The 25,945-nt window shown below is 34.0% G+C and overlaps 1 protein-coding gene across 1 annotated transcript in view; it reads left to right on the top strand.

Annotated features, from left to right (window-relative positions):
* The window catches only part of Tbc1d19 (TBC1 domain family member 19), a 132,668-nt gene that overhangs the window by 10,685 nt on the left and 96,038 nt on the right, over nucleotides 1–25,945 (top strand). The window contains exons 2-4 of the mRNA XM_026403122.2: nucleotides 13,874–13,946; nucleotides 14,790–14,835; nucleotides 21,491–21,566. Of these exons, the coding sequence (XP_026258907.1) occupies nucleotides 13,874–13,946; nucleotides 14,790–14,835; nucleotides 21,491–21,566 (195 nt within the window). The remainder of the gene's footprint in view (nucleotides 1–13,873; nucleotides 13,947–14,789; nucleotides 14,836–21,490; nucleotides 21,567–25,945) is intronic.

Here is a 25,945-nt window from a genome sequence, read left to right as displayed (position 1 = left end):
TAATAGCTCCCACTAAAGAGTCTGCTGCTTTCTCGCATTAAACCAAAATGATGAGTTCAATAACTATCTATAGTACAAATAGAATATTTGTTAAAATGATTTACAATTTCAAATGGTGGATGAGAGAACAGAGGTGGTGCAGTAGCAATATTAAAAGGAAGGAAGAGAGAAGCTAGAAGTAAAAATTCACAGGAAGAGTGGAAGAGGAGCTGACAGAGATTGGCTGTTGATTGTTGAAAAGTTGGAAAGAAAATCCAACAAAATAGACAAGAGACAGGAAGAATACAACCAAAGAGAAAAAAAATTAAAGACATAAGAATAGAACAGAAATGCAGAACACCATTCATATATCATCAGCAGCAACCACAGAGGCAGCGTGGGACGCCAGGCAGTGTGGGAATTTGGGTCCAAGGTAATTGAGGCCGTGCCCAGAGAAAGACACCTCCGGCAGGCAGGCAGCAGCCTCTGTGGCAGCCCAGCAAGAAAGCCCCGGGCAACCCCAGGTTGGCAGCCGTGGTGGCATCAGAGGCAGTGGCAATGGCGGTAGTGGAGTAGACAGTGGGTTGATCGACCTCTTGTGTTATTTTTGACATGTATTTTATGTATGTATACTCCAAATCCCATAAGACATTGCTATGAGTGTTTTGTAGTGTTAATATTTGGTGAATATTTTTTCACTCTTAACCACGTTGTTATCCTTTTTATTATTTCCTCCTGCATTTCCATACTTACTGTAGGATTATCCTTCTGAATTGGCAGTAGTTTTCTTTCAGCATAATGAGGTGTCATTCTGTTGTCTTCTGTCCTCCTTGTTTTCTTTTGAGAAGTCAGATATCACTGAGTTCATGTGTGCATGTATGCCTCACATCCATCTGGCTGTTTTTAACATGTTCTTTCTGTTTTTGGTTTTCAGCAGACTAGTTAAGATGTACTTTTTGATATGGTATTGTTATTTGTATTATTATTTGCTTAATTTATTCTTTTGGAGTTTTGGGACTTCTTAAATATAGAGTTGAAACCTCTCACCAATTTTGGAAAACTATTGATGATTATTTGTTCAAATATTAATTCTGCCACATTTTTGTCTTCTTTCTTTCTGAGTCTCCAATTTATACATTAGCTCTTTTCACCAAGTACCACATTTTCTAATAATTTTTAATTTTCTATTATTATGTTGTGATTGTTATTATTATTTTCTGTTCAGTTTGGATATTTTCTTTGACCTTTAATTCATTAACCATATTTTAAGCTGTTTCATATTTCTGGTATATCCATCTAATGGGTTATTATTCATATTGTATATTCTTCAGTTCTAAAATTCCAAATGGTTCTTTTTTTATTGGTGATAAAAAAAGAATTAGGTGAAATTCTCTATTTTTCATCTATTTTATCAGTTTTTTCCATGTTTTTCCTCCTCCCCCTTTGGTAATACTGGGCTTTGAAACACTCAAAATTATTTTAAAGCTTTCATCAGCTTAATACCAGTATCTGGATCACCCATGGATGTCTATTTTTTTTTCTCTTAGTTTTTTTGTGTGACTTTCTTGATATGACTTAGTTGAATGCCATGTAATCTGTATGAAAAAACTATAGACCCTTCAGATGATATCTTCCATTATAGAGCGTTCACCCTTCCCACCAGGGGTCAGAGAGTCTTGTGATCAGTTACATTAATCCAATCAGGGGATATATTGAGTCTGGGGTTTAGTCTCTCAGGGTCAATCTTTCTTTGGTTCTTTTTTGTCTTTTCAGGTTCTTCAACAAAGGATTTGAGATACCCTGTAGATTTTCCTCCCACTTGGATCCCCAACTCTCTCTACTTTCTCACTGTTTCCCTGCTTAGGTTTTTCACCTTCCACCACACATGGTTCCAGTGTTCAAAAAAATTTTGTGAGGAGACAAACAACTGTGTGCTTAAGACTTCCAAAGTCTCTGCCAAAGCTTGACTTCTGCCTTGGTAGCCATGCACTGGGTTTTTTTTTTAAACTACTCTTTTTTTTTTTTTTAAAGAGAGAGTGAGAGAGGGAGAGAGCGAGAGAGAGAGAGAATTTTTTTTAATATTTATTTTTTAGTTCTCGGCGGACACAACATCTTTGTTGGTATGTGGTGCTGAGGATTGAACCCGGGCCGCACGCATGCCAGGCGAGCACGCTACTGCTTGAGCCACATCCCCAGCCCCATGCACTAGGTTTTGTTCTGAGTTTGACCCAATTCTCAGGTCTTGTCCATGCTCAGAATAGGCTAATAATCCCAAAGAAAATGTTGTTATTGTAGCCAGTTCATCTGTCAAGATTTTTTCCTGTTACTCCAATTCTGGTTTCTTAGCAACTGTATGTACCTTCAAATAAATAATCTGTGTGTGTATCTCTCTCTCTGTGTGTGGGGGGGTCTGTTATTTGTTCTAGGAAGGGTGCTAGTCAATTACCAGCTACTCCATACTACTTGGAAATATACATTTCATTTTGTGAGGATTGAACAAGATAATATACCTTTCATAGTAAGTGCTCTTTAAAAGGAAGACTGGGTGTTCTTTACAATTCCAAACAAAATATCACTTTTAAAAACTTAAATCCTCTATGTTTAAATCTTCTCATTGCTTTTAGAAGAGCTAAATACAAATATGATTTTTAGATTTTTTTCCCCTGCCAACCACTCTTCTCTTTTAGCGCATATAAACATTGACTATATTTTAATATATCCTCATATAGAGTGAAGTATTTTCTAGAAAGGGGAAATGTTTTTTGTTTTCCGAATATTTCTGAGTTAATAAGTCAACTACATCTTAAAATTGAATTTCCTCATTCATCTCCTAGACATTGGGGTGGTAGTCTAATTCCAAATTTGATTTCTAGCACATATCAGAATTATTATTTTGTTTTGTTATTTATTATTCTTATTTAAAGTGGATGTTGGATAAAACCCCAAATGTTATTTCTGTTCCATTAAAATTTTAATAAGTCTTGTTACTCAGATTATCATTATAAATAATAGGATTGTGAAAGGAAGGAACCTGAAAAGATAGGCTTTGAAGAGAGAGGGAACAATACAACTAATAGGCTGTTATCATTTATTGGAAACCCAGAGCATCTCATTATGGCATCCCTTGCTGAAACTTACAAAATTATATCTCAAATATACAGAATCTACACTGGTATTGAAAATTCTATACCATGATTACAGTTTAATATCTTCTTTTTTGATATCTCTTTAGGGTAGGATTTGGCCTTCAATAAAAGAAGACCTAGATTGGACTACTACAGTTGACATATTAATAATTGAGTGATTCTGTATTTGGCATGAACCAGGAATTGATGACATATTTACCCATTTCTACTTTGTCTACTTTTGTGTCCTTTACTTTATTTACTTGTGAATAAATGAATGATGACATACAGGATTTCAAAATAAAGAAATGTTTTTATTTGTTTTTTTGTAGTGCCTTGTGTATGCTAGGCAAGCACTTTGCCAGTTGACCTATATCTCTGTAAGGGACCGGCAAAACGTCGGAGGAAGAGACCACAAGAGACTGGCTTCATGCAATTGGCAAAAGGGGATTTATTGAACCAGCATGCTAGGGCTCCGTGCCCACTCGAGAAAGGAGAGCAGCCCAGAGCCCAGAGCAGGGGTTGAACAATGCTTAAGTACACCTTTTGGGGAGGAGGGGGGGGGCTTTGCATACATCACAGCTTCCTTTAACAAATCACCTTACACCGCGGGAAAATCAAACAATAATTTTTAGACTTGATTAGTACATTCATTGGCGGGAACACGGCTGGCTGGAGTGATAGGTCATTCCTAAGGAGGGGGTTACATTTAAACTGATTGGTTCGGACCCTAAATATCTACGTGACAAGCTGCACAGGGTCTTGAATGCTTACGTGGGGAGTTGCACAGGACCCCAGGCCATAATTCAACTAAATGGCCAGTAGGGCCTTGTCCTAATTGCCTCAGGAATTTAACCCATGCTTTGCAGTTTAGAAACTTCACCCTTTCATCTCCAGCCCCAGGAAGTTCTTACCTATGTGTAGTATATGTATTTGAGGTAGACGATACATATTAAAATGTGGGTTTGCTTGTGTAAGTAAAACTCTTTGTTTCATTGAGATGTTTAGAAAAGGTCATGTTGGGTTCCTGAATTCGCAAGACCAAGTTGAAATGAGGTGGAAAAGACTGGTTATTAGATGTGAACTGAAAATTGTTTCAGGCTTAAAGTACATCATGAAAGGAGGCCAAGAATAAAGATGTGAATGAAGGTGGAGAAGACAGTCAGTGCTGGCAGAAAAGCTGGTCAGTTTGGGGATGTCAGCAAAAGAAAGCCAGTGAGGGATTCATCTTCAGGTGAGAGAAGCCAGAGCAGGACTGGATTATTCAACACAGATTGAGTAGAAGGCACAGCCAGCTTTTAGAGAGCCAGAATCTCCAACTGGAAACTAAAACTTATTCATGGCTACAACATTTGTCCACTGTGACTTCCAGGATTACAGATCTACAGTTTTAGAAAGAACCAAATATTAGGAAGAAATGGAGATACCTAATTCAACATGTTTTAATTGAGCATCTCATTTGTGATAGCATTGGACTCTTGAGAGAAATTAAATGAAGTCCAGACCAAAAGCTAATTATAAGAATGTTTAGGAATTGATGTGGGAAAGGGCATTTTATCTTTTTTATTTTTTAGTAGCACTTCTCTCTGAGGTTTTTGTTTATACCCCTAAATATACTGTGAGTTCCTCAAAAAAAGGAAGGTATCATGTTTTTCTTTTTATACCCAGCAACTGTCCCATTGGAAGCATTCAATTGATTATTGAAAAATAATACAAATGAATAGGGCATATTCTATTGAAAGGAACTGTCTAGAGATCTAAGAAGTCTGGAAAGCTTCAAGGTGGGAGGGTGGGAGTGAGTTCCTATTCTAAGAGCACTGGGTTTATAGAGTCTCTCTAGACAGATAAGATTGTATAGATTGGGTGGGACCAGATTTTTAGAGGGTTGTAAATTTCTGAATAAGTTTGCTTTGATGCTACAGGGAGTGAAGGGCTTCCTGAGGTATTCTGAGCAGAGTGAAGGAATGGGATTGTTTTTAGGAAACATTAATCTGCCGCTAATGAGCAGGATGGATAGAATCAGAAGCAAGTAGTTTCAGCCTCTTGTCTTTTCTTTCCTGTGTTTCTTTGGATCTTTGGCTGTTCCACAAACTGAGAGCACATGAGGCTGTTTCCATGCTGTTGTCCACTCTTTCCACTCAGCCTGTGTTGTTTTGCTTCTGTTTTTCAATTTTTTTTCAGTAAGAATTGTTCAGTTTTCTATAGATGATACCTCTGTTGTAACATATTTTCTTTCTTATACTGGCTTTTAAAATATTGGCTCTCTTCCTTACTATACTAAAAGTTTCAGAGAACCAAAACAATGTCTTAGTCCTCTTCCGTTTTTCATGGGTTGCAGGTTGCAGATTGTAGGTCTGTCCAAGAAATCATTAGTACATTAAAGAGTGGATAAAAATGCATTAATTAAATGCTATGTAATAGCTACTGTGCTGCATCTTGATATATATATATATATATATATATATATATATATATATATATAAAAAGAAAGACTTTTCTTTAAGAAGCTTTTTGTTCAAGCCTGGTCAGTGGAACCCTGGTGGTCCCTAAGACCACATCAGAGCACAATTATTTTATAATAACAATAAGCTATTTTTGCCCTTTTTTATAGTATAATGGCAATAGTGATGGGTTCAATTTCTAATATGTAAATCAAGACACTAATACCAAACTCTCTAGTAGTCATTACATCCTTTACCATCACATACTTATAATGAAAAAAAAAAGCCAGTTTGACTTCAGTGTTCTTGGTGAAACAGTAAATAATTCATATTATTAATTATTATCCACTGAATACACATCTTTATAATATTCCATTTAATGAATGGAAAGTATGCATAAGTCACTTCTGCTGCATACTGATAGAAGGTGGTTATCTAGAAAAAAGCATTTATGAGATTGAGTTCCAAATTGAATTGCTGCTTTAAAAAAAGAAACCCTTGAGTGGCTGACCAAAAACTATTGTTATTCATACTCACTTGTATATATAAATACATACATGGATATATATATATATATATATATATATATATATATATATAAGCATATATAAATGCATGTAAAAGAAACCCTGTACTTATTAAATCATAACTCATCATCCCCTCCCCAACCCCTGAAATTATCATTTTACTTTGTATCTTTGTTTATATATTCATGTAATATTAATATATATAAATATATATATACACACAATATACACATTATATATATATATATATATCACATGTATGTTGTTATTTGTTACAATTCATGTTGTCATTAAAAAAATATTTGGCTGATTTTTTAAAAAGATTAGTGAAGTTGAGTCTGTCACTTCAAAGGAAAGTTTTATGTGTTGCCGATGACAAAATTCAAGCTTTAAGTAAAAATTAGAGTTTGAAAACACTGTGAACTTGATGGCTTCTCAATATTTAAAAATGTTTTTGATGATATTGGTGGTGATATTAATGAATGTTAGTTTTTGATACTATTTAATGAAATGTTTCAGCCACATAACCTAGTTAACCAATATATTTGAACACACGTTACAGAATCATATATAGGTAAGAGATCAAATTGCAAGGCAGATCAATGCATTTTTATGTTTAGAATATGAAAAATTTATTGTCAGATTCCACATCACAACTAATTTTTGGAAAACCACTACTTAATCAAATTTGTAAAAAAAATTCAACATTTTCTCAAATGAAAATATCTCCAGTTATCTGAAAAGGATAGTGAAGTATTTCTCTTTTTTCCATATATATACACACATATGTGTTTTTGTTTCATGTATATCAATGAATGTATATCAATTTTGTTTCATGTATATCAATCAAAACAACACAGAACCACATATTAAATACCATGTCAAATTCAAGAATCCATCTGTGTTCTATTAAGCCAAACATGAAAGAGACTTGCAAAAATGTAATATAGTATCTCTTTTCTTAATATTTATTTCTGAAAATCCAGTTACTTTAGATAAATTATTTTTAAGCTAATATAGAAGAGCTTTATTATTCTTATTTTAAAATGAATTGGACATTTTTTTATTTTAGTAAAATATACATAAATAAAAATAAATTTATAAATTTATTTATAAAAATAAAAAAACACTTTAACCACTAAGTGTACAGTTCTTTGGCATTAAGTACGTTCATATTGTTCGGTGGTCATCACCACTATTCATCTCCAGAACCTTTTCATCTTAACTGAAACCCTTTACTTGTTAAATCATAATTCCTCATCTCCTTCCCCACCCCCTGACAATCACCATTCTACTCTGTGACTCTGAGTTTGACTTCTCTGGTACTTCTTTGTGACTGGTCTATTTCATACACCATGGTGTCATGAAGGTTCATCCATGTTGTAGCATGAGTCAGAACTTCTTCCTTTTTAAAGGCTGAATAATATTCCATCGTGTGCATATACAACATTTTTTTCATCCATCCATCCACCCATTTATATTTGTGTTGTTTATACCTTTTGGCTACTATGAATAATGTTGATACAAACATTGGTATAGAAATATCTGTTTGAGTCCCTGCTTTTATTTTTTCAGGTATGTACTCAGAAGTAGAATTCCTGAACCATGTTTAATTTTTTAAGGAATTATGGTACTAATAAGCAATTATTTAAAATTATTTGTGTTTTAACTTCTAATGCTGTAAGTATCAATACATGTAATTCATATAAGCAAAAGCACTCTGGAGTCCTCAATAATTTTTAAGATAATGAAGATCTGAGACTGAAAAGGTTGAGAATCAGTGGTTCAGTGGAAATAAAGAGCTACAGAAATCAAGGACAAGTTGAACTGGACTCTGCTTAGAGAATGGCCAGGGTAGTAAGAAGACTTGTACAAGGATAAGTTGAAAAACCTGGGACTATGTGTGGCCTTGAGAAGAGAAATTTCAGGGAAGGCACAACAGCTAGTATTTGAAGGCTTCTCACAGAAAAGGGACTAAATTTATTTTCTGTGACCCAAAGAGGGGTGGTTGCAGATATTAAGGGGAGTAAATTTTAGCTCATAATAAGGAAGAGCTGTCTAACAAAATAGTTCAACCTTAATAGTTGACTAAGGTAGGGATGTGAGCAGTTTATAGCTGGAAAGTGAGTTTAGAGTTTCTAAGTTTCTAAGATTCTTATCCAGAAAGTCACTTGGAGACTGGAGGCAGGCCTTATAAGGTTAGTTGACATAGAGGAACTCTACAGGCCCGTCTAACCCTGAGATTCTGTGATTCTTTGGGCGTGGAATGATTGATGAATCTTAAAATTAAATGACAGTCTAGTGAGAAGTGGAGAGGCCAGGTCTCGCTAGAGGGAACTAAGTCCTCCGGCTCCTGTGTGTAGACTTCCCTATGCCTATTGCATGGAGTGCCCCCCAGCCTGCCTCGCAGTGTCTTTGGCAGAGCTGCTACTTCAGTTCTTTGCCTCTCCAGTTTCCTATACTCAATAAAGTTAGAAATATAAGATTTCTAGTGATGGAGGCTTTGAAGTAAGACTGTTGCTAGGAATAGAAACTAGGTGTGTGTGTGTGGGGGGGGGGTGTTTTGGTGGAAGGAAGGCCATATGTTTTTAGGGTACAGAAAGGTGGAGGATATCAGTATGGGTGAAGGATATATGCAGGGCCATAACTATGAGTTTATTTTATGCTCTCTTGCTGCAGTGTATTTTAGCTCTCTTGGTGAGCTAGAGGCATTTTGTTTAAGAGAAGTCTTAATGTTTGTTGTAGATATTTTTAAAATCTCTACCTTCAACCCCCTGTCCTTCCCTGACAGTCTTTTGTAAATATTTAGCCCATTTCCATTTGGGCACATCTTATATTATGTAGCCTAAAAGTAATTGAAAATTTTTCTACTTGAATAATTTAGTTTAGGTATTGTTTTCCCTATTAAATAAAGAAACTAAGATGTAGAGAAGTTAAATTACATGGTGAAGCTATTAAATAAGGCTGGGATTATTCCAGAACTTTTAATGCCATTAGTCCCAAGTAGTTTTCAAACTGTGCTCTATTTTATCCAAGGATTCTGAAAATTCTATTCATTTAAAAACATTTAATTTAAAAGTTATAGGAAGAAAAAACAATCTTCTAAACACATTAAGTATCAAACCTTTAGTACATAGTTCACTACTCTGCTTCTAAATTTAAACTTGTTGACGGATAGATCCCAGGAAAAAAAGCTCTATCTCTTGTTTAATCTCTCTTCATATGTTTGGGAGAGCCTATAAATATGCCATGGATGAGGAAGAATGTAATGCTGTGCTGGTTTTTAAAAAACATTTAGACTTGCACATGTTTTCTCAAGGTACACTGTGCAAGTGAGGATTCTACTGCAGCAGGTTTGCTGTGCTTGGTGTTGGCCAGGGAAGGGACCCCTGCATGAGCTTAGTGTAGTCCCTGGCATGGCCTGCTGCTGTTACACGACAACTGGGCCATGTGGCAGTAATACTATGTTATACATAGTGTTAGCAGTTGTAAGGGCTGGAAGCTCTTTGTCTGATTTTTTATATTTGTGATAAATAATTTTTGTATCTATCTTTCAAACAAAAAATTTCCAACTACTTCTCTTTAAATTTCCTGTATCAGTTTAATTTGGGACTGTGCTGAAGTTGCCAGGAAAGCTATTAGAAATGCTTATGTTTACCTTTGTGAATCAAAAATTTTCTCTACACAAGCACTCAAAACACTATACAAAAGTAAATTAGATATTGAAGCTATATCAGAATAAAGTTGTATCTTTTTAGTGTTAATTATGACATTAGCCATTGAGAAAAAAGCCTTCTTTGTTTTTATTGCATAATAATACCAATTTCATTGTATTTTACACAGTAGAATTCCTAATAATATTTAGATTTATTTGCAAAAAGAGTTATGCTTCTAAGTCATGTTCCAGAATGGTTGTGCCTTATCGTGTTGTCCTCTTTGTCTTCACTGTCCTGCTTTTTTTTTTTTTTTAAATTCTTGGTGGTGCTGGGGATCAATCCTAGAGCCTTGTGTATGGTAAGCACAGAACTGCAACCCCAGCCCACTGTCTTGCTTTTAAATCTTAAATATCTGAAGATTTTTACAATTAGCTTGGATGGTTAGTGAATTTGGTTTGCCTTTAGTATAACAAGTATATCTAGGAAGTCTAACAACTTTGAAATATCAAAAATGTTTAGAAAGGTAAACCACATTCTCTTTTCTCTTAAAATTCTTTTTTTTTATTGTTGGTCGTTCAAAACATTACATAGTTCCTCATACATCATATTTCACAGTTTGATTCAAGTGGGTTATGAACTCCCAATTTTATCCCGTATACAGATTGCTGCATCACATCAGTTACCCTTCCATTGATTGACATATTGCCTTTCTAGTGTCTGATGTATTCTGCTGTCTATATTATTCTCTACTATCCCCCCTCCCCTCCCCTCCCCTCCCCTTTTCTCTCTCTACCCCTTCTACTTCTCTTAAAATTCTTTAAATTGTGCTCTCTGATTCATTTCCAAATACAGGCTAGTAAAAGAAAGCTTATTTCCTTTTGAATAATGAGCAGGAATTTTACAGCTTTTAAAATATTTCCTGGGAACAACAGATTTGAAACCACTCTGTTTAGTTAAAAATAATTTTATGAAGTTCCTTGTTTGTTTTGGAAGGAAATTGGCTAAAAAGAATAGAATGTGGTTTGGTCAATGTAATTTTGTCAAACAACACTATCAGGATACCTAATACTTGGGATGCAAAAAGGAAGAAGACCTGGCTCTTGTCCTTGAATTTGTACTCTAGCCAGAAAGACAAATCCCTAAGCTGAACATTACATTGTAATCTGGTAAATACAATCACAGAGGAACAGTGTTCTGCATTTGCTGGGAGAGTTGGCAAAGGAGGTGGTATTTGAGGGATGTCTTGGAAGCTAGTAGTTGTTTCCAGGTGGTGAGAAAGCCCTTCTATCTGATGACACAATAGAAACAAAATCTTGGAGCCCTTCAGGGACTTGGCAGTTGGGGGATCAGTGAATACAGTTCACTGCAACTAGAGAGTGGAGTGTGTGTGCTGAGGAGGTGTGAGAGGACTGGGGGTGAGGGTGTTGTTCTTGATGGAGCAGCAGGAGGAGATAACATTTGTAGGGAGGAGCTGGGTCTGCATTGTGAAGGAAGGGCTCAACATGCCTGTTGAAAAATTTAGACTTCTTGTGTGTTATGGAGAACCACACCAGGACAGACTTACATTTAGGAAGAAAACACTGGAGGATATATTGTGAAAGGGAGAAATTTGTTCCTTCATTTAATAAATATTTATTGAGTGCTTCCTACATAAAAGTAACTATTCTAAGTACTTAACAACCGTAAAAGAGAACAAGATATCTGCTGTAGCTGAGTTTACCAATTTAATGTAACAAGGTGTATAATATGCCAATAAACATAATAAATCAATTAACCATACAGTATATTAGGAGGTAATAAATGCCAAGAAAGAGGAAAAATAGAGTAAGGGGACTTGGAAATGCCAGGTGGGGTGTGGTTGCGGTTTAAGTAAAATGGCAAGAGGTCCAGTTCAGCAGCTGTAATAGTGGTCCAAATAAGAAGTGATGGGGACACAGACTAGAGGCTGGACTTTAAAATGTAGGTTAGAAATAGATTAGAAGACAAATTTCTTCTTTTTCTATTTTGAACCTTTTTATTGTAAAATAGAATCACCCCCCAGTTTAAAAAATCCTGCACAAGTGTATGACTCATTGTTTTAAGGTGAATGACAGTGACAACCACCTTGTAAAAAGAAGTGAAACTGTCAACCACACCAGAAGCCCCACCATTTGTCCATTCCAGTCACAAACCCCGCCCTCTCTGACAATCTGATGTTTATGCAAATCGCTTTTCTGCATTTCTTGATAGTTTTATTAGTTTAAATATATATGCCTGGGTTTAGCTTAGTCTTGTCAATTAAAGAAATTGTGATATGTCTTTTAAGTTTTTTAACTTATCAGTTTCCTCCCTTTTTTTTTTTTCCCTTACAATTTATTGTCTGAAGAACTGGACCATTTGACTTAGAGATTTCCACAGCTTGGATTTTTCTGATTCTAAATTCATTATGTTACTCAACATGTTCTTCTATCTTTTGTATATCTTACAAATGGACAACTGGACCCAAGGCTTCATCAGCCTTTGGCTTGGCTATAGGTAATAGAGTGTTCTTTCATTGAGAAGCATATACTACCTAGTTCTCTTTTACAATGTTAATAGCTGTTTCTGCTCAATGCCTAGAATTAGTAATTCATTGGTGTTGCAAAATTGTGAAATTCTAATTATATCCTATCTATTTTAGTTATTAGCTGCAGTGCTTTTATAAAGAGACATTTCCCTTCATTTACTATCTGCTTATCTAGTGGTATAGTTCCCATAAGAAAAACAGGTTAAATGCTTTGTTTTTTATTAACTGGTTTTCATGGCACCGAGTTTGTTCCCTGTCATCTACAGTTTTAGTTAATCTGTCAACATTTTCTTCTTTGTGTGACTTTGCAAGACAAAGGAGTGCTAATTGGTGAGTTTTAAAAATTAATAGCTGTTAGCTCCTACCTCTTCACATCTCAGCTACTATATATTGGATTTGGCAAAAGCCCTCCCTATTTTAATTCCTGTTTTAAAATCTGCTCATCGTGTGTTCTAGAGGATGTTTGTTAGCTAATTTGGGGTTCTCTTGCATTCACCCACATCAGCTATCCCATTGATGTTTCTATCTGCTGCTGCTTGTACAGATGTTAATTCCATACAGGTCTTGTGACTGTGTTTGGTCCCAGCTGATTGAATTTTGAGTTTGTGGGGGATATCTTACAACTTAATTTTGTTGTAAATGTTTTCCTTAGGGTTTTAGTTATCTAGTTGCTTGATCTGTTTTTTTCCTCCCCACTATGGAAATCAGGGAGATTAAAAAATGAAACCAAAATGAATGAACAAATAGAAACCCAACTCTCTGCTACCAGTGTCATCTTCCAAAAAAGGGGTCCAGTCTTTGAAGAATTAGGGTGGAATTGAGAATAACTTTGATATTTCTGACATGGAAGATCTGGTGGGTGATAATTTCATGGATGAAGTTTTAAAAATACAAGAAAGGAGCAAAGTTGTAAATAGAAGACAAACTCAATTTTTGATTTCTTAGGTTTGGAATGCTTATGAAATACCCAAATGGGCTGCTTCTTGAATTTGACAGAGAGTGCTAAATGATGAAACATCAACACCTTGGGAGTAAACAAAGCCATTACAAGTCGGGAAATATATTATTTATGGTAAAAATTGCAGTATGAGAAACCAGTAGAATAGAAAGCATGAACTTGAAGATGAAAGACTGGTAGTTTTAATGTGTTTTTCATAAATATGCACAGTAAACACCTATTTACATTTAGTATCAATCCAAAGAGGAAGACATTGTATAAAAATAGATTTACATAGATATAACTTGTGTTTTTGGTCATTAGGTATAGTTGCTGTATCTGTTGGATATAATATTAAGTGAATGAATATATAAAATCTGATGTTTAGCATTCATAACTGCTAAACATTTTTTTAAACTTCAAGTTTTTATATTTTGATTAGACTATAGTGTTCTGTCAAGGAACATCTGTTTTAAGACTATGTAGGAAAGTCTTCTCTCTCTTATGAGTTATTCCAGATATTTCTGTACATCTCAAAGTGAATTTTTCAAATAATACTCACATTTGGACATTCCTTTTTTAAAAATTGCACTAGCATTATATATCAACCCCAATGATTCACTTTTGATCCCTGTCTTTTCTTCTTCTTTTTCAAAAAACTAGGCCAGCCTTCAGAGACCTGAAATTAAACTTGAATCACTAAAAGAAGACATTAAGGAATACTTTAAAGTATCAGGTTTGTATGTTTTTTCCTAATTCTTTAAGTGTCCCCATACTTCTAGTTACTTATTCAAAATTATAAAAACTATGCTGAATAGGTTTCTATCTAGTGATAATTAGAACTATCAGCCATGGTGCAAGAATAAGGAACACTCTGTGCTTTATAATCACTATTAAATATCTTTTTTCATCATGCAAAATGTCCTTAAGGTTGTAAGTATATTCTTAGTAAAGTACCTTCTCATTTTGCTTTTCACCTGGGACTTTTTTCTTTCTACATTTTTTTTCTACCTCTTCTGTGCTTTCAAACAAAAAGAAAATCTTAATTTTTTTTTTTTCGTAGAACAAGAAAGTTTCTCTATAGAAACCCATGCATATGGAAAATGAGATATTAAGTGATGGTAATTCATAATAATATGCATCTGTTGTCCAAGAACTTAGTGACTAGTTAATTGTAACTAGTTACTTGTGCCTGTCTGGGTCAGGTGCCAGACTGTTTCCTGCCTTCCCCTTGGCACATTTGTCATAGCAACATCCAAAGATTTTGGCCTTCAGCAAGCACCTTGATAGACGAAGAAGGAAATTTTTCTCACAACTTGAGAAAATGGCACAAAAGTTTAAATTTAAAAATATATCATGTTGATGACTTTGCTACTCAATATTAGCTGAGGGTCATGGTAAAGGTGTAGTAAGTAATTCCTTAATACCATGTGTTACATAGCATTTAGCACTTGGCAAAGTTCTTTCACAAATGAATCTGATGGCAAAGATTTAGTGAGTTAAATTTTGTTAAGATGTATGTTATTTAATGAACTTTATGTTAATATATTTTATTCTTATTTTTATTCCTTAAAAACAGGTTGGGAGAAGAAACTTCAGAATGCTGTTTACAGTGAACTGAACGTGTGAGTTTTTCCCACCTATTTTGAAATACAGTTTTGTTAAGCTATATTTACTTTGTAAGTAACAAAAGTTATGTTTAAAATGCTTACTTGCAAGTCTTGCTTCTTTGGGATATCAAAATATTTTTGTGATGTACTAAGGATACTGGTCCTGAAGTCTACCAAATATATAGTGCATTTTAGCCTAATTCATTATCTGTATGAAGTTATAAAAGTAGCTGCAGATGACCAGAAATTATGTCATTTGTATTAAACCCAGATCTGTTTCTGAGTGTGTGGTTCATGCTGTTGTGAAAGTGTTTTACCTTTTACCTTTGTCAGTTTGTTATGAGAGGATTTCCTTTTACCCTTTATAACTCAGAGATCACTGATGTATCAATTCAAATGCAGTAAACATGCTTCTGAAGGAAAAAAACAAAACAAAAAAACCCCCCAAATATCGCTCTGTATGCTCATTGTATTATTATTTCTCATTCATATTTATATGGCATTTCAAGTAAGTTAATATAATTAAAAATTACTACAACCTTGCCTGGTAATTAATAATGAAGAGATTGGTTTTTGTTATCACCAAGAATTTTATATTAACAATTTGGGCTGGGGTTGTGGCTCAGTGGTAGAGCATTTGCCTCACACATTCGAGACCCTGGGTTTGATCCTCAGCATCATATAAAAATAAATAAGTGAAATAAAAGTATTGTGTCCAACTACAACTAAAATATAAATATTTTAAAAAAACAATTCACTCATTCAGCATAATTAGGGAATATTTCTTCTAATATTTCAGATAATTGGAGCTTACTAACATTCTTTTTATTGTCATAATTTTAGATATTACACTTTTTTCTATCCTTATAAACTTACAAATATAAAAACAATTGCCCTTTTTCTTTGCAAAATTGGTGTCATCATTAAGAACGTAAGTGTTTTTTTTTTGTTGTTGTTGTTGTTTGTTTTGGTACCAGGGATTGAACCCCGGGGCACTTTACCACTGAGCCACATCCCCAGCCCTTTTTTATACTTTATTTTGGGACAGGATCTCACTGGGTTGCTTAGGCCCTTGCTGAGTTCCTGAGGCTGGCTTTGAACTTGTGATCCTCCAGCCTCAGCCTCCTGAGCCACTGGATACAGGTGTGCACCACTGGGCCTGGCAACATCAGTGTTTTCGCTTCTCTAGATTTACCATCAGGGTCTGTTAAAACATGTAGAACTATTTGCCATCACACAAAATACAAATCCAGAATGTTAGCTTTTGTAGTTTATTCAACATTCTATTATGAATAAATTATTTATTGAGTAACTGCCATGTGCCATGTGCCAGTACTGTGCTAGGCATTGGGGATCTAGAAAGTAAACACAATTCTGCCTTCATGGAGCTTATAGTCTTAGTTCTTATGCCTGTTGGTTTTGTTTTGTTTTGCATTTTTACTGCTATCACTTTATTTGTTTCTAATATTCTTACACTTCTATTTCTAACTTGCCCTCTCTAATCTATGATTAACTGGGAAATAAAATTACACAGCTTAACCAGACTATTTCCAGTCTTTTTTTTCCTTCTGAAATTAAAAGACACAGATGAAGGCCTGTGGACATATGCTTTAGATACACATTTTTTTTCTAAATTAATATTTACTTTGCTTATTACTATCTTCTCCATTGGTTTTTGAATTCTTAAATAATATCAACTTAGGTGCTACCTATTAATTGAAGTTGACTGTGACTATACCTTTGGTGGTACTAATAATCAGAGGAATAGATATTTATCATGACAATAAGCTGCCTCTTGTATGTAGTTCCAAACATTGGATAATATGAGGATGTTTTATTAATGATTGCTATTTTTGTGACAATATATTCCTGAAAGCAGTTTTGTGTGGCAGACAGCAGGGACTATCTTTTTTTTTTTTTTTTTTTTTACCTGATAGCAGGGACTATCTTTCATTCATTATCATATTTCCAACATTCTACATGATAGAACTTTAAATAAATATATTTTTAATAACTTGTTGGGAATTTTAAAGGAGCTCGGTAGTACTACCTTTCTTCCTCATTTTGGTTCTCAACAAATAGAAAGTTAAAAAGAAAACAAAATGGCAAATGGAAGATTGAAATTACACTTTATGACTGCTAAAGATTAGGTAGGAGAGCATAGCTTAGTGCAAGAGCAAAATGAGTGCCTCACCTAAACTCTAAAACTAAATAGACTTTATATTCCAGTCAAATACCAATGTATCACCGTGAGCATGTTCAGTTTATTCTTCGCAGATTTCAACATTGGATAAAGCATTTAAATTTATCTGTAGTATAGTGAGGACCTGGAGAGAGTTAGGGTGATGGAGTTCTTGTCACAGAGAAAGGCATATCCTAAGGGGGATGAAGTGTCTCCCCTAACATAAGTCAGGAGAATAAAGTGGACTTAGTATATTCTGTACCTTTTTTCATTAGCTGCAACCATTAGATGGATGAGTAAAGAAAGTAAAAAGTACAGTAGGAGTATTCATTAGGTAATACTAAATAATTGAAGCTAAACATGCATTCATGCCGAATAGGTGTGTGGAATACTTGGATTACACAGATAGGTTAGCTTTTCCCACTTCAGAATGTGTATTTTGGTTAATTATCTTTTCTGTTTATTTTAAGCAATTAGTTAAATATTTATTAACTAATCAGTGTTATAATAATGATAATTGACATTGCTAGCATGCTTATTTTGCACCGGGTGCTATGCTAAGCATTTTATATACATTAGCTTGTTAATGTAGTCTTCGTAACAAGTCTATGAAGTAGAATTTGTTATTATTACCATTTTACAGAAGAGAAAAAGGAGGCTTAGACCATATCTTAGTCTTTTTTGTGCTACTGTAACAGAATACTTGAGACTGGGTAATTTATAAGTAACAGAAATTTGTTGGCTCACAGTTCTGGAGCCTGGGAATTCCAATATCAAGGGTGGTAGCATTTGGTGAGAGCTTTCTTGCTGCATCGTCACCTTATGAAAGGCACTTGGGCAAGAAAGGGCAAAAGGAAGCTAAACTCTTCCTTTTGTAAAGCCTATGAGGGTGAAGACCTCATGGCCTAATCATTTCTCAGAGGAACTTTAATACTGTCACAAGGCAATTAAATTTCAACATGAATTTTGGAGAAAACAGACATCAAGCCATAGTAGTCCACTTAAGTAACTTGTTGAAGATGATATATCTAATAAATAGCTGTGTTAGGGCTTGACCTCCAGCTATCTGATTTCAAAACCCATGGATTTTTACTGCGTCTTACATATGTCTGTATTTTATCTTTTGACTGAATTAAAAATATTTTGGAATAAGAATTCTTATATTGTTTCTTTTAGTATCTCTAATAGCATCAAATAAGTGACATTGAGTCTACAAAGTTATTGAGCCACCTACCAATGCTAGCACATGATAAATATTTGTTAAATTGGGGAGACTTAATGTAATTATTAATTCTAACCTCACTACAAAGATTTAAATAAGACAGCCGAAATGTACTGATTTCTTTCTGTGTCTTAGTCTTCACTGCAATTTGTGCAGAGCAGATTATGAAGAATTAGATGACTGTTATTTTCCCTTAAGGAATATAAATTAAAGAAGTAAATAAAACTTGAATAAAATCTTGGCTGAGGGATAACTCTTTCCTAGTATGCATTGGCCCTGGGTTTGATCCCCAGAAACATACAAAACCAAAACAAAACAAATGCCTTACTATGTACGCATGTATGTGTGTAAATATATGAATGTGTCTAACATATACATATGTTATAACACAAATAGTCCACTGTTATAGCAGATAAATGTTAAAGTCTACCATGCCTTAGAGAGGTATGAGTGTCAAGTAGCAAGGATCCTAAAATAGAAGCTGTTAGGATAATGGGTGCTTACACTAGACCACAAGGTTTTGAGTGAGTCTCTTCATGGCTTTCACTGAGAGAGTGCTTAAGCGGTGGACCTGGGTACCTCCAAAATTATGTGGTTCTCTTTTGCCCTCTTAGTTTTAAATGCCACCTTTTGTTTATTCTTCGAGGTAATGAGAATAATGAATGAGTAAGCTAGATAATTATTGCTTTTATGAAACTTATTTCCCCCAGGGGCACACAGACTTTAAAGTGGTAATTAAGGTACAGTAAGTAAAAGAAGCACATAAGACAGGTACTTAACTAGACTTGGGGATGCCATGGTGGCTAACCAAAGGAAACAGTGTTCAGACTGAGATCAGAATCACTGAGCTAGAATTAGTAGAGAGAAAAAGCATTTTTGGCAGAAGGGACCAGCACTCTAGAAGTAAAGAGGTAAAAAGAATGTGGCACTTTAGAAGAACAAAAAAAAAGTTTTGTATGGCTGGATGGTAGAAAGTGAAGGGGTCTGGAAGAATCTAATATGTAGGCAGGGATGTGCTTACTTAAGACTTTGTAGACTGGATCCTACGAGTATTTGGGTCCTATGTTAAAATTTTTAGTGACAAAGTTCACATTTGTATTTTACTCATTCAACAATATATTAGTTATCTAGTTATGTGCCAGACATTATATCTGACATTGGAAATACATTTGTTCATAAATAAAGAAAACATGATGCTGATTAACAGTCAAGCAAATTGGCAAGTAGGTTGCCAGTAGTCTGGAAGCAGAGAAAACTGGTTAGGAACTTGCTAGATGAGGGCAAGGAAAGTATCATTGTTGCCTAAAAGAAGTTTCTGTCAGTTGGTAGGGAAATATGAGGAGTATTGAGGGGGACAAGAAGCAGGAATCAAGGGTGTGATTGCTTAACAAGAGTGTGTTACCTAACAACTCTTTTCTCTTCAAATTACTAAATGTAAACTCTTATGAGGGCAAAATTTTAGAGTGTTTTGTTCACGTTTCTATCTCTTTTACCTTGAACACTTAGCTCTTTAAGTATTTCTAAATATGAAACACTTTCTGGTTGCCTCTTGTTACTTGTATTTTTGGATAAATTTCTTTGATTATTAAATAACTTTTAAAATCTTCAGTGAATGCTCTCAATTTTCAATCCTAAATTTTAAAATCTTTTTAAATTTAGATATAATTAAACACATGTCTCTTTATTACACAATGTGAGATAGTTTTAGATTATCTTGTATTTAAGATAAGCGCTACTAAGGTATCTAGAGACTCAGGGTTTTTTTTTTGGCAGGGGAGTTTCCCCAGAGGCCTTCACTTCTATATCATTGCTCTGCTTTTATTTTCTCATGGCACTTCCTACTACCTGATATTATGTATTTGTTTTCATAATTATTTACTGCCTTTTTTCCTAGAACGTCAGAGGTTGTTCTAATTACTACCACATACTCAGTACTTAGAATGGCTCAAGTATTTATTTATTTTTAATTTTTAAATTAATTTTTAAATTTATATATGACAGTGGAATGCATTACAATTCTTGTTACTCATATAGAGCACAATTTTTCATATCTCTGGTTGTATACAAAGTATATTTACACCAAGTCATGTCTTCATACATGTACCTTGGATAATAATGACCATCACATTCCACTATCATTTCTAATCGCCTGCCCCCTCCCTTCCCCTCCAACCCCTCTGCCCTATCCAGAGTTCATCTATTCTCCCATACTCACCCTCCCTACCCCAGTATGAATCAGCCTCCTAATATCAGAGAAAACATTTGGCATTTGGCTTTTGGGGATTGGCTAACTTCACTTAGCATTATCTTCTCGAACTCCATCCATTTACCTGCAAATGCCATGATTTTATTCTCTTTTATTGCTGAGTAATATTCCATTGTGTATATATGTCACATTTTTTTTTATCCATTCATATATTGAAGGGATTCTAGGTTGGTTCCACAGTTTAGCTATTGTGAATTGTGCTGCTATAAACATTGATGTGGCTGTGTTCCTGAAGTATGCTGTTTTTAAGTCCTTTGGTATAGACTGAGGAGAGGGATAGCTGGGTCAAATGGTGGTTCCATTCCCAATTTTTCAAAAAAATCTCCATACTGCTTTCTGCATTGGCTGCACCAATTTGCAGTCCCACCAGCAGCGTATGAGTATACCTTTTCCCCCACATCCTCGCCAACATCAAGTATTTATTGATTAAGTAAATATATTTTCTTTGAAAACTATATATTTCGAATGGGAAATGTAATGTTGCTTGGAAAATAGAGTTCATAATGCCATAAAATTTTCAAATTTTGTTCAATTTGTGAATTTATGTAATATATATATATAACATGATTAGTATCATAAGAAGTGTTTATATTACCATTTCAGTTTTTAAAAAATATATATCATTTAGACAAAGAAATTGGGAGAAATGAAATGATTTGATGTATTGATAAGTTAATGCATTTTTTAAACCTTAAAATTCCTCTTAATATTATAATATTTATGTGCTAAAATAGACATTTTCATGTGAGTAATTATAGAGATTAGCTCAGTTTATGAATTCAGACTATCAAGCAATTTAACTTCTAAAATGATTAAAAATTTTTCATTACTAGTACGAGAAGAATTAAAGTTTTATTAGATTTTTGCACCCCATGTAAACACATAGAACAAATATTCTCTTTCATTTATAACATAGACTATAGAGGTAAATAACTTCTTATCAAGAGAATTAATTATCAAGAGTTCTTTATAATATTTAGCTGCTTCTTTTTGCTTGTAGGTATCCTTTACCTAGTCATCCTGCTGCACCTCCTGAACATCTCAAGGAACCTTTGGTATACATGAGGAAAGCTCAGGTTGGCTATTGTTCATTTTAATTTTACTTTTTCATGCTGAGTTATGTAATTCAAAGTAAAGTTCTCATTGATATCAGGAGTACATGTTATTCATTATATGAAAGACTGGGTAGAACAACTAAAGTGGTGTCCCTAGTGCGTGCATACTCTTTCTTTTTATTTTCAGTAACCAAGGATCATACCTATTTAACTCTAGTAATCCTGAAAAAAAACTGAATAGAAGAGAGGAAAGTGTACTATACTGGCCATTTAAAATGTAATAAAATGATCATGTAGCAATCTAGTTGTCATGTCTTATGATACTAAAAACATTAAATATGAATGAATCACATTTCCCAACTCTCTTATCTGTCCTTCACTGGCTTCACCTCCAACCTGGTTCACCTCCTTTTGTCAGAGTACTCTTCCTGAGCTGTCTTCTCCATGCTGGGTAGGGCTCTCTGACAGCCATTGCTGAGGTGCTCCCTCTTAAAATATCAAGCTTTAAAGTAGTGTTACTGAAACTATATTTGAAATATGTTTGTTCTCACATACTAATGGATTGGCAATGACTAAGATCACTTTAAAAGAATAAAATAATTTAAATGGAAAAGCTATTAAAATCTGTTAGGATAGAAACTCAATAAATAAGCTTTATCACATTTCCCCCCAATTCTCTTATCTGTCCTTCACTGGGACAGCGTGGTCCTCCTCCCTTTGGCAGAGTACTGTTCCTGAGCCTTCTTCTCCATGCTGGGTAGGGCTCTCTGGAAGCCATTGCTGAAGTGCTCCATGGGCATCACAGAGTCAGACTTCACTCTCTAAAATAGCCTTGGAATTAGATTTTTTAAAGTTTTTATTATGAAAAATTTCAAATATACTCTAAAGAAACACCCACAAATGCATCACACAGCTTCAGTAATTATCATCATAATTTTGCTGCTCTTAAAATTTTTTTGCTGCTTTGAGTTGCCATGTTCCACAATAGTAGATGATAGGTACATTTTTATTTTTCAACTTTTATTTTTATTTAAAAATCCTGAAAATTAGATGGTGAAAGAAGGCAATATAAACAAAAAATGTGGAGATATTTGAAGAAATATTTATATTTCTTTCTCAAGGTAGTATCTCTTAGGGTGAGATAATATTTACTTACTTGTTTGTCATGAAACATAATAGTTAAATAATACATGTGTAAAAGAATTGTGTGGTCTTTGTTGCAGGGATTTAAACTCAAGAAACTAAAACTAAGAAAGTTGGGTCTAAATATTTTTTGGAATTTTCTAAAAGATATGAAGAAAGTATCAGTTTTAATATATTAAGTATAAGAAACAAAGGTTGGTTTTCTATCATGACTGAAGGAAGAGAAAGTGAGTCCATTCTGAAAATAATGAGTTCATTCTTAAAGTATATCATCGTTTCTGATAAAAATCCATGTGAACGATAAAGGAATGTATCTTCTTTTCAGATTTACCCACTAGATTGGGGATTAACAAACTGTAGACTATGGTCCAAATTCAGCTTTCCTCCTATTTTTATAGTCCTGGAAAGCTAGGAATTTTTAAAACATTTTTAAAGGTTGAAAAATCAAAATCAAAATAATACAAAAAAAAATCTACCCTGCACAACCAACAGAGTGGCCACAATTGAAGACTGACAAGACAAATATTGATAGGGCTATGAAGTAACCTGAATTCTTACACTTTGTTGATGGGCATGTAAAACTCCCATGGTACTGCTTTAGAAAAAGTTTGAGAATTTATTGTGAAAATAAACACATGTGACTTTTATGAGACAGACATTTCTCTTCCTAGTTATTTACCCAAAGTAAAGGAAAGCAAGTGTCCAAAAAAAGACTTGTTGAAGAACTTCCATAGAAGCTTTATTCGTGTGAGTTTCAAATTGGAAATGGCCCAGCTGTTCATCAGTTGGAAGAATAAATAACAAATTATATCCTTCAATTAATTTGCTATGATTGAAGAATAAATAGAAATAAACTATTGATAGACCAATGTATCAGTAATGCATCAATGAATATCAATAATGTATTGATTCAATAAATTTGAAAACATTATCTTGGGTAAAAGAAAGTTTTACTTAAAAATATATACTTTTTTCCATTGAAATGAGGTTCTAAAATGGGGAAAAATAATCATGGTGGAAACAGAACAATTATTGCCTCTGAGAGTTTGAGGGTGGAGATTTATTGGAAGAAATACAGAGGAATGTTCTGTGAGTGACAGACATGTTCAATGTCTTGGTAATGGTTTAGGTTGTACATGTGTTATGTATTTGCTAGACCTCATGGAAAGGCATACTTATATGTGGCATTTTGTTTTATGCAAATTTTACCTCAAGAGAAACAAAAATGAGCCAAAAATATTGAACTGTAGTTAATGATGCATGTTGAAGTATTAGGGGAAGAGTATAATAATGTCTGCAACTTACTTAGAAATGCAAGCAAAAATAAGATGAATTGTTAGGTGCAAAGAGAAATGGATAGATATTAGAAACACGAGAAAGTATTAATTGTAAAATGTTGATGGTAGAATTTAGGTCTTCTGTACATGAATGTTCACTGAAATGTTATTTTCACCTTTTATATATATTTGTAAAGTTTTATAATAAGTTGTAAGGGGGAGAAATAATAAGTAAATTAATTTAAAAAGAATGGTGCAGGAAAATTTTAGGAATTAATACATTTTGCTGGAAAATAGTTATATTCATTTATTTGCAATTGTCTATAGTTGCTTTTACAATATGGCAGAGTTAAGTAGTTCCAGTCATGACCTTGAGCCTGCAAAATCTAAAATATTTACTATTTGCCTTTTTATAGAAGGTCTGCCAACCCCTGCACTAAATTATTCATTAAATAATAAATATTCATTAAAAAGCAGTGACTGTGCTTTTTGCACTCAGCATCTAGTATAGTGCCTAGACCACAGAACACTCTCAAAAATGTTTGTTGAATTTATTCTTTAACCATGGTCATATGATTTTTATTATTGATGCTAACCTTGATCACCTGGCTGAGGTAGTATTTTGTGAGTTTTCTCCACTGCAATATCCGTACCCCCTACCTTTCTACACTGTATTCTTTGGATGAAAGTCACTATGTATAATCCGTATGGTCATATGAATTATCTCTTCTTCCAGTTAGTGTATGCCTATCTTCCTGTGTTTGTTCTCCATGGGACATCCAGTTCTTTAGTTTCCTGTTCCCTTGGGCAGTTCTCTTCTCTGAATGAAAACTATTTAGTCTGGACTTCACGATGCCATTCATTCCATCATGTTCTCTCTTGCACTTCATAACCTCTTACTCTATTTTGTTTGCTGTTCTAGTCCTCAGACTAAGGCCACTTCTGTTGTCTACTTTTCTCCCAAACTATTGACTACTTTAGGGGAAAATCACATAATTAATTGTTAATCATTAGTCTAAATTCATGGTTTTTTTTTAACTTTCAGTGGATTCTTTGTGCTGCCTGCTAATACTTTTTCATTCTTTATTTAATATCTGGTTTATATTTAGATTTTCTAAAACCTTCCCATACCTGGGTGGCTCCCATTTCTATCACTGTCTCACTCATTTTTAGCATTTGCCATTTACTTTATTAAGAATAACCCACTAGAATCAAATGTATGGAAGATGATATATCATGAGCTTTGTAATGTTTTGAACAACCAATTTAAAAAAAAAAAAGAATATTCAGGGGCTGGAGTTGTGGCTCAGTGGTAGAGCACTTGCCTGGCATGTATGAGGCCCTGGGTTCAATCCTCAGCACTGAATATAAACAAACAAATAAATAAATGAAATTTAAAAATTCATTTACAACTAAAAAATTTTTAAAAAAAGAATATTCAGGTTGTTTTATTCAAGTCTCCATAGCTTCCCTCTTTTTTACTGCCACATCTCGTTTTGCTCCATTCCTCTGAAATGAACTATCTGCTTAAATGTGAGATTAAGCTCAACATTTCTAAAACTGAGCTCATTTTGTTCTTAAAGTGAGCATCTCTTCCTAACCTCCCTATTTATATTAATAGATAGCCATCAGTATTACAGTAATTCAGACTGAAATACCTTTGATCTCTGTTTCTTTTATGCAAATAGCCACAAAGTTTGATAAATTATTTCCTATAGTCTTATAGTCTGCTCTTTCTTTTCATTGCCATATATTGATGATGATGATGATGATAATGTTGGTATTGATGATTTCTATTGAGTGCTTACTTTTTTCAGACATTGTGCTTTAATCTTTGTTATTCTTGTACTTTTCAACTTTCAATCTATCTTCTCTTGTCATCTCCTTAGATACTCTTAATACTATTACCTTGAATTACAAGAAGATGAACCCTTATAACATATCTCACTGCCCTTTAATATGTCTTCAGTGAATCCAAAT

The sequence above is a fragment of the Urocitellus parryii genome, chromosome 10 (genome assembly GCF_045843805.1).
Source record: "Urocitellus parryii isolate mUroPar1 chromosome 10, mUroPar1.hap1, whole genome shotgun sequence".
Lineage (NCBI taxonomy): Eukaryota > Metazoa > Chordata > Mammalia > Rodentia > Sciuridae > Urocitellus > Urocitellus parryii.
Note: the sequence above shows the minus strand (reverse complement) of the source record. Positions and strands in the feature narration are given on the sequence as shown.